The sequence below is a fragment of the Tuber melanosporum genome (assembly GCF_000151645.1).
Source record: "Tuber melanosporum whole genome shotgun sequence assembly, scaffold_42, strain Mel28".
Classification (NCBI taxonomy): domain Eukaryota; kingdom Fungi; phylum Ascomycota; class Pezizomycetes; order Pezizales; family Tuberaceae; genus Tuber; species Tuber melanosporum.
Window position 1 is genome coordinate 551,507 of NW_003299087.1, and position 10,453 is coordinate 561,959.

Here is a 10,453-nt window from a genome sequence, read left to right on the forward strand (position 1 = left end):
TCCCTTCGTTAGTTTTCGGATCCACACACCTCTGGTTTAGAAGGAGATTCTGGAAAGACCGCCTCGACCGGGCCAAGAATTGTTTGAGCAGGATCGGGCGTGGTACCGGTATTAAGGGGTTTTTTAGGTTGTTTTGCCACTTATCCTTCGCTCTGCGCCGGCTGGCAGGCTGTTGGATCAAGTGCATGAGAGCGTACGAAGGGATCCAGTCGTTTGGAATTGACATTACAAGTAATGTTAGCGCTTTCGTCGGTGGGTGGTAAGAAGTATCACCACCACCCCCGGTTAGCCCCAAATATCAAAGCTCTACCCCCGTACCGCAACGTCTTAGTCCATCACATCCTGAACTTATTACATTATCACCAACCTCACCGGGAGGGCTTCAAGGAGTCTAAACACTCTAAACAAAATGGAAAGGGGATTTCCGAAGTAGTGTTACCTTTGCTGCTGGAAGATGCTGGAAGGTGGAACCTGTACGAGTGTGATGGAGCGCCCATGCAGTGGAGGTCATGGTAGAACATAGTTGGGTAGACTACGGTGGTGTTATTAGTTGAAAGCTCTAGGCAGTGGGAGTCTTAGCTTATGTGTTTCTTTTGTCAGGGGGAATTGCGGAGAATGTCTTTCATATTATTGTCCTAAGTTTGTGGTACTCGAGGAGAGTATTATAGAAAAGCAGGGACTCCTGTGGGCTTTGATCTTTATACCCTTTGTAGCTAAAGTTAAGTCCTGTCATTTCCAGATGTTGTTAGTTGGGCCAATGTGGGTACAAGCAACCAGAATCATTCGTTTTCCCCCAGATTATTTCAGTTCACATTAAATTTGTCCTCTGCACACACTTTAGAACGTTGGAAACTCTGCTGAGGTGCATTTGATAGCCAGATTACTCGAGTATTATCTTACGGAATTATTTATAAATTTATATTGTCAATTACTTTGGATTGGTATGATATGTAGTCTAGTGCGGTTTCCAGTATGAAATACGGAAACCATACTAGAACCTATAAGACACAAATTTACAGTACGAGTACTCTAAGTACAGTATGAAATAGCCTCCATATAACGCTTAAAATTCTAGTATTAACTAGGGCCAGGGATTATCTTGCCGTGGTAAATTAGTAGAATCTCACCCTAGCCCACGTTGCAACAAACAAATATGGCTGCGAAATCCCTATCTGTCGCCACAGCAGACAATTGCCAAAGAGACAGCAATCCCTAACTCTGCGTTGTGAACCCCTGATCGAATCCCCCCAAACAATTCTAGAGCATAACCAGGGGGATAATGCCTATGAGCATTGCTTTCATTATCCCCTCCAGAGTAATATTATCTATGTGTCCTCCAAACCACGATTTCACGCGGTCTTTTCAGGGTCTTCTCAGGAGTCGGGGGGGCAGCTTCCCGTACAGTACTGTACATCAATGACGCTTGGGTTGTCATTGCAACCCCTTAGCACAACCACCGAATGTTTATTTTCGGCGCGAACAAAATTCTACGCTGGTATCACAACCCCCGAGTAAAAGAGAAAGGGAATCCTGTATTTGAACCAGCGAAATGAGAGAAAGAAAAAAAATGCAACCCTTGATGTTGCAGTGTACACATCGGCTCTCACTTCACTAAGCGGCGGCCAAAAACTGTCCCTTCCTTCCACCAACACGAGGTTGGATACTATCTACTTACGGTACCAGATCCTGGTAATCTATTCATCCGTGTGTTAGCGAGATCGTCCCCACCAGGCCACCCACAAAAGAATCAGGAAAAGAGCAAACCTTAGTATTTCTCATCTTCTTCTGTAGCTGTAGAATCCCATACATCAAAGCCTCACTAGTCGGCGGACATCCGGGGACATAAACATCAACCGGCACAATCCTATCACACCCCCGCACGACCGAGTAGCTGTAATGATAGTATCCACCTCCATTGGCGCAGCTACCCATACTAACGACCCAACGGGGCTCGGGCATCTGGTCGTACACCTGACGCAGCGCTGGTGCCATCTTGTTCGTCAACGTGCCCGCAACGATCATAACGTCGGATTGGCGGGGGGAGGCGCGGAAGATAATCCCAAGACGATCCTGGTCGTAGCGGGGTGTTGACAAATGCATCATTTCCACAGCACAACAGGCGAGCCCAAAGGTCATGGGCCAGAGGGAGCCCTGGCGGGCCCAGTTCGCGACTTGGTCGAGGGATGTCCTGGAATTCGTTAGTAGTAGGCTTAAGGGAGGAGGAATTGGGTAGCGCTACAAGACGTATTGCATGACACCCTTTTTGGGCACCTGACTAGGAAGGAGGACCTCCCGTCTATTCGAGCGATCGATGGAGGATGAATCGCGTGGGGCGAGAGATGTTGGAGTGGATAGCGACCGGGTGGTGAGGGATGTCGCTGGTAGAATTCTTGCCGCTGCTTTGTGAAATTCGTTAGAATTACTGGAAGAAGGATTTGCAGGGGGAGGCGTACATCGCGGCACAAGAGAACGCGTTGCAGAAAACATAGTTGTACGGTGGAGTGGAGATGAAGGCTGAAGAAGTGGTGAACTAGGTGGTGAACTAGAGTGCTAAGACTGGGTGTGGGGAGATTGATGGATTACTCAGTGGTTGAGCGGTTGTGTGGTTGAGGGGTTGAGGGCTTGGTGGGGATGGTGGCGGCACGTGCCCATTCCGAAAGTATTACGTTGACATATCTGCAACTCTCATCAACCGCTCCCTCGCTCCCTCTCTCACTCACCCTAGTTTTCTTAAGAAACGTGCACGATCATGTCGGCCGCAATTTTTAAAGAAACAAAGGATGCGGCCAAGACGCGTAGTCATGAGATCTTAGTATTTCATGATGTGGAACCCAGGGACTTTGAACATGTCCAGCAAGGGTTGAGATATCGTACGAATTATCTCGAATAATATTGCTTTCGGTACCCCTCGCTCCACCTCTTTTCCTTTCTTCTGCACAACTAAACACTACTATAGTATCCACTGGTTCACGTATGAGAAAATCCTGAAGGTGGTGATACCCTCCAAGTTACACGAGTGCGCGGCGAAGTGGCTGTACGAAATGATATCGGAAGGTCTAGCGGCCGGAACAATTCCCAGTGTGGGTTCGAACCATGGGAATAAGTCCATTGCCTGGCTTGTCCCCAATTGAGCTATTTTGAAATGGAGAAATCTAGCTAACCAGGTTCACAAGAGTATGATAATTTCATCGGGCAATACCAAAGTTCTAAAAAGGAGGGGGACCTAACCTTGGTTCCACGTGTGGGCCCAGACTGGATCATTGATGCGGAATTCCCGGCCGTAGTCCTTGAGTCGGGATGGAGTGAAGCAGCGGACCAACTTAGCTGCGATGCTGCACTCTAGCTGAGGGGTCCAGGGGTCAAGTGCATGTAGTGGTCTAAGTAAAAATTTTTAAAAGGACTCAAGATCGTATAGGAGCTCGTTTGTCAATCAACCGGGCGAATCCTAATGGAGCTTCCTCCGTCCACCACTATGCAAGCCTCTTTAATCAATACCTAAAATTACTTTTTTTGTTACTAGTGTCCTAATTTTATTTGTAGGAAATTCTGCCCGCTGACAACGATGTGAATGAAGACCCATCCATTACCTTTCACGAATTTTTTGCGGGGCATTGCCCCCCGGGAATAGACCCACTAGGGTGCATTTTCCTAGATATTGGCAGGCTTCGTGAGATCGCAGATGAAGAAAATTACAGTCACTAGTCAGAAGTGTTTGTGAAACGCTGACTAAGCGACCTCGCCAAAAATACCGGCATATGATACAGGTTTGATCAATGTAAACAGTTACGGTTACTGTACAACCTTGTAGAATAATTAGACTGTAAATTTATATTATATTATTGGAAATTCCATAATAATATTATGATATAGAATTTTTTAACTACTTTTCTGCTTCTGTTCCAATTTTAGTATTGTGCATTGACAAAATTAACAGCGATTCAACAATCGGTGGCAACCCACCCCTCTTCATCACCCCGCACTCTCAACAGTACCTAAAAAAATTACTCTAAGTCAACCAAGAAGAAACGATTCTGCTCAATTCTTTTTTTCAATAAACTATGCCTCCTATTCTTCGCAGTTATATCAAAAAACCTATTCCTTCCATACATCTCTCTGGGTTTATCAGGGAGAGGATTCTCAAGTTACACGAGCCTTATATAAGATATTAGCAAATTTCCCACTACCTTAATATCCCCTACACTACTGTCAGAAACACAATTGTAAAGGGGTATCAAGAGGGTAAGGAGAATAAGGGTAGAGGAAGACATCCTAAAACTACCAAGTTATAGGATGATGCTATGGTGGAGGAAGCTTTTAAAAATTGCCATACTACCTATTTTGACATTGCTGAGCAAGTTGCTTCCAATGTTTCGAGTAGGACAGTAAGGAGAAGACTTGAAAAAAAGGATCTTAGAAAGTGGATGGCACAAGAGAGAGTTTATTTGGATGAGGATCTAGTTCAAGAGAGGTTGGAATGGGCATTAGCTCATAGATATTGGATAAAGAAGATGTGGAGAAGGAAGGCATTGTGGGGGGATGAGGTAGCTGTAGAAAGGAGAGGAGGAAAGAGGAGAAAATGGGTTTTCAGATACCCATATGAGAAATGGAATAAGGATTGTGTTGAACCTAAGGCTAGGAGAGGGGAGAGAGGGATTAGCCAGATGATGACTGGTTGTTTTTATAGTTAAACTTATGGTCTTTTTTTACCAGTTTTTCCTAAACCTTCTTCAGCTAGGAGTAGAGTTACTGGGAGGTCAATTATTGATGTTTATAATCATTATGACTTTCTAGAGATATAGGAGAATATCAGAGAAAAGGCTGGAGAAGAAGAGGTATTTTTCATTATTGACAATGCTAAGACTTGCCTTTTAGGAGATGGCTCAGAGGACAAGGAATTATACTGATAGAAATTCCTGCCTATTCACCAGATCTCAATCTAATTGAAAGTGTTTGGTCTCTAGTGAAAGGTAAGCTTCACAAGCACTACCCTGAGCTATATCTTATGAAGGGTGATGTCAATGTAGTCAAGAAGACAATAGTAGAGGCTATTACTCATTGTTGAGAACTTCTTGACCCAAAGGTTTTTGATACTTTAGCTGGATCAATAGTGGATAGAATAGAGGCAATTATTAAGCCTGATGGATAATATACCAAATATTAATTTCTACTATGTATTTACATCTTTTAATTTTTTTTTTTGGTTTTCATGATAGTGGATTAGTGGGTGAGTGTGGTTGTCATCGCAGAAGATTTTCCTCTGTTGAATCGTGGTTAATTTTGTCCACGCATAATATTTCGAGTAACCTAGCCACCCTCTTGTAAGTAGGCCTAGGGCACTCAGATTAGTCACTTGGGGAAAAATAACAGAATCTATTCTATTATATAAAATTGTACAAACTACAAGTCTACTATTATGATGAAAGAAGAAACCAGTATTGTCCTTCTTTCCAACCTGAGGGTTTAGCTAGATGAACATTATCATTTATGATATTATACTCTTCCAGAAAGGCTAACAACAATAACAACGAAAATGAAGAAAGGAATTAATATTTAGAAGGAGGAAATGATTATCAACAAGCAAGATTCATGAAACATGAAGTTAAGAAATAAAAGATATGTCCCTAAAAGTGGAAAAAAAAATCTCTCTTTCTTTCTAGTGCTAAAACAAGAGTATGAAGAGGAATGGGAGAGACAGCCCACAAGAGCAGGCCTAGGAGGAGAATTGGAGCTAGAGAGGCCATGTTGAAAGAAGACAAGTGAGAGACAAGAGAAGTGAAGGAGGGTGAATGAGACATTAAACTTATTGAAGATAGTGAAGATAAGCAAAGACAAGTAAGCGAGAAGAGAAGCAAATAAGTAAGAAGAATGTAGAGCAACCTATATTAAGATATAGATTCATAGCTGTTAGGAGTACTGGGATCCGATACCTAGGAACCACTGTAAGTAGGATAACCTCACTCGGAATCAGAATCTCGGGTCTCCAACACCCCCCGCCTGTAACCGGTACGGGTACTCGGTTATTGGTTTTGTTTTATGTTTTGTATTAAGTATCGCTTTGATACTTGGTTTGTTTTAAGTATCGCTTTGATACTTGGTTTGTTTTAAGTATCGCTTTGATACTTGGTTTGTTTTAAGTATCGCTTTGATACTTGGTTTTGTTTTATGTTTTGTTTTAAGTATCGCTTTGATACTTGGTTTGTTTTAAGTATCGCTTTGATACTTGGTTTTGTTTTATGTTTTGTTTTAAGTATCGCTTTGATACTTGGTTTGTTTTAAGTATCGCTTGATACTTGGTTTTGTTTTATGTTTTGTTTTAAGTATCGCTTTGATACTTAAGAAGTTTTACCAAAGTGTATTGCTTGATACCTTTGATTAGTTTCGTTCATGCTAGACATGAACAGATTTGTGTATTTAGAGACTGCCTGTTTCTACGATAGAAAAGGCAGACTTCGACAGACAGTATTTCAATATACTTGGTTGAACGGTTACTTCTTTGTTCCCCAGTACACCCTCGAAGCCTCCTTTAGTTCTCAGCTCTCGCCTTCTCTCTGGAAGAGCAGGCCACCTGCCAACTATCGTATCTATTATCGATAACGTGATTAGCACCTTGGGAACAAGTTACATTTTTTTAACCTCAGCAAGTGGTTAAGAACCTGTCCCCAGATTTAGGCCTGATCAACCTATCGATATCCACCTCAGAACGCTAGCGGAGAGAAGCGGCAGAATCACAGTACATTCGGCTTCATCTCAAACCTAAGATAGAGTCTTTGACGACCAGGAATGGGAAGCAAATCTCACGGCAAGACCTTACAAGGAAGAAACAACCCCGGTGCTCTGCTAAAGAGCTGGGCGATCCTGCAAACACGGAAGATACACAACCTCCAGGAGAATTCCCTTCTACTCCAGCAAAAAAGGCTTGCTTTGAACCTCCAAACGACCCCGAATCTAGTAGCGAATCAGATATGGCTAGCACAGGAGGAGGGCCTTCTGGAGGAGGGAAATCTCGGGCAAGGCCTGAAGAAGAGGAGGTACCCGCAGCATTTGAACCCCCTAAGTTTAAACTTCACCTCCCAGCGAAGTTCACAGGCGAAGGGAAAGACCTCAAACTTGAAGCCTTTGAACGATGGGCCACAGAACTCTCACACTTCCTACTCTTACAAGGAAAAGATGTGGAAGACCCTACAACCGGACTTATCATTGGATCATTCTGTGAAGGAAAGGCAACCGACACATACCACCAATGCTATAAGGATTTCGGCGGGAATATAAGATTAAGAGGATCTACAGTTCTCGATTACCTGAAAGGACGATTCCAATCCTCTATAACCAATGACGTCCTATACAACAAATTCAACCAGCTCCAGCAAGTTAACGGAACGCATGTCAAGCGCATCACCGATTTGGCTATGGACCTATTAATGTATAAGGACCGAATGGAATGAGAGGAAGTATCTCCAAATACATCCTGAAGCGACGATTCTACGATACCATGCACCCTACCCTCCGGCGAGAAGTAGAACCACTCGAGGAAGATGGCGATGATATTGCAATAATAATTGCAAGAGCAGAACGGAAGGACGCCATTCTCCATGGGACCAAGGCCTACAAAACACAGACATCCTCTAGTAGGAACAGCCAGCTACGACACAAAGCCTCCAGCAACTCTGAAGACGATACCCTATGGGTTTTCAAGAAGAAAACAAAATCCTCCAAAGAATCGAGACGGCAAAAAGGAGAATGTTTTGAATGTGGAAAAACAGGGCACATGGCAAACAACTGTCCTACAAAGAAAGGAAAAGGAAAGGCAATTAAGCAAAAGGCATCGGCCAACAATGTTGAAAGCGATAACGCCCAATCCAGTGAATATGAAGAGATCCATATCGGATATATCGATGTGGAATGCAACAGTGTTCGACCTCCGGCTACATTCAAAGCACACACCGCTCTGGAAGGTACTATCCTGATCAATGGAAAAATGGCTCGAGTCCTATTCGACACTGGCGCAATCGGAAGAGATATGATCAGTAATGCCTTTGTCTCTGTCCACGGACTCCCCACTCGAGACCTTAACCAACCCATACCACTCAATCTGGCAGTAAAAGGATCACGATCCACAAGCCATAAAACCTGTAGTGTGACCATTCGACTTGGTTCTGCAGTCCTACCCCCCCAGGAAATGCTGGTGGGAAATTTAGCCAAATATGATGCCCTAATAGGCATGCCATTCCTGAACCGGCACAAAGCTATAATCAGGTGTGGGGAATCAACCATCGATTTCCCTGATCAGAAGGTCAGAGTCTGATGCAAGCCAACAAGTGGAGAGTACCGAGCCGCAGTCTGTGAAGCAACTACCCAAAAACTATTGGATGAATACTCTGATGTTTTCCCTGATCAAATACCCGAAGAACTACCACCTATGAGAATGGTGAACCACCACATCCGCCTTCGGGACCCCTCCAATCTCAAGAACCAACCCACCTACTCTATTCCTGACGCATACAAAAGCCCACTTTGCGATTGGATCAACTAATAACAAAGAAGAGGAGTCATCTACGGGGCAGAAGCCCCAGGTGCCGCTCCTATGTTTGTTCAACCCAAAGCAGATGGCAAGAGAATCCGCCCCTTGGTTGATCTCAAACTACGGAACGAAAACACGGTTATGGACAGCTCGGCTATCCCAAACCAAACCCAGATCCTAAATGCAGTTGGGCGGGCTAGATTCCGAAGTAAGATTGACCTAAGCGATGCCTACTTCCAAACCAGGTTAGACCCAGAAAGCGAACGCTACAACAGTTTCAAAACACCCTTCGGAAGTTTCATTAACTGAGTTGTGTTACAAGGTGATATGAATGCGCCCGCCACCTTCATGCGAATTATGGAAAACCTCCTAAGCGAATACCTCCACCATTTTGTTTGGGTCTACATTGATGATATTCTCATCTTCTCCAACACAGCAACAGAACACGCCTACCATATAAGTTTGGTTTGTACCAAACTTAGGGAAGCTAAATTCTACGCTAGCAGAAACAAATCAATCCTGTTTGCCGACAAACTCGATATTCTAGGACATGTTATAGATGATGAAGGAATACATGCACCCCCAGGAAAAATAGCCTGTTTAACGGAATGGTCGACACCCTGGAATCAAAAGGAACTCATGCGATTCCTAGGACTAGTCAACTATATTGCCCAGTTCCTACCACACCATGCCACTGTGACAGCGCCGCTCACAGACCTTACCTGCAATGCAGAATTTGTCTGGACCCACACTCATGACCAAGCATTTACCAACATCAAGGAATTGATTAAAAACGCCAACGTTATTCAACCTATCGACTATAGTAAACCAGAACCAATATGGCTGATTACTGATGCATCGGATGTTGGAGTTGGAGCATGGGTTGAGCAAGGAGCCTCCCATGAAACGGCAAGACCGGCCGCGTTACACAGCAGAAAGTTCACTAATTCACAGATGAACTATGGAACAACAGACAACGAAGCCCTTGCTGTGATTGATGCCCTCGCCGCTTTCAACCACATCCTGATGGGCAATACCTTCACTATTGTTACCGACCACCAACCCCTCACTAATCTTAAAACAGAAAGGATACCTGGAAGAAGAAGAACAAGATGGATAGGCGAGATTAGGAAATCCGATGCAAAAATCATCTATACCCCTGGAAGAATGAACTATTTAGCTGATGCTCTCTCCCGCCTATATGAGAATGAAGACATCGCAGACCCCCCTCTCATTCATGACCACACAAGACAAAGCAAGGACAGCCCTGACGACACCTCCTATGAACAAGAACCATCGATGGCTACTGCCAGCCCTGCCGCTCCCTCCAATCCTTTCTCTTACACCATGTACAGTGCTGCCGGAACAGAACGAGGAAAGGACATTGATGAACAATGGAAAGACAATTGCATGCTACGCAGTACACCTCCTCACGAACTTGAGCAAAGCAGACTCCACTGGTCCCACTGTTACCACGACACATGCCCTTTTCACCAGACTGAGATCAAGTTCGGCAACAGATACCAGCGACCGTACTATATGCCTGCTGACGATTCCAAAGAAACCAGCTTCGACACCATAGAAGGAGCAGAAGAGATGATCAACAAAGATGAATCGACCCAACCTCCTCATGCCCCTAATCCTGTTCCAACACGATACCAAGGTCTTGAAGAACTCGAACAAGCAGCAGCCTACATGGATGCAATATCCTATTTACACCCCCCACAGTCAGCCCCACCATCCTCTCCTCCCATAATCGATTCACGACCACTATATGGTGGACCCTTATGAATATATAACAATGAAACCATTGTCTCGGTCATACCCCCAACTATTCACGAGCATCGGCGTCAACTCTACGAAGTCTTTGAGGAAGAGGAAGCCCCTCTCGAACCAACAAGAGGATCCCTAATCGAGGATGAACGAGATATTAGA

At 44.2% G+C, this 10,453-nt stretch overlaps 1 protein-coding gene; it reads right to left on the bottom strand.

The window, feature by feature from the left end:
* Window positions 1-1,146: 1,146 nt before the first annotated feature.
* Window positions 1,147-2,572, bottom strand: GSTUM_00008133001 (uncharacterized protein). XM_002839860.2 has 4 exons: window positions 2,454-2,572; window positions 2,240-2,396; window positions 1,765-2,188; window positions 1,147-1,694 (listed from the first exon to the last, which is right to left on the bottom strand). Exons 1-4 carry the CDS (start codon window positions 2,485-2,487, stop codon window positions 1,668-1,670), a joined length of 642 nt encoding a protein of 213 aa, XP_002839906.1. The 5' UTR covers window positions 2,488-2,572; the 3' UTR covers window positions 1,147-1,667.
* Between the last annotated feature and the right edge of the window lie 7,881 nt (window positions 2,573-10,453).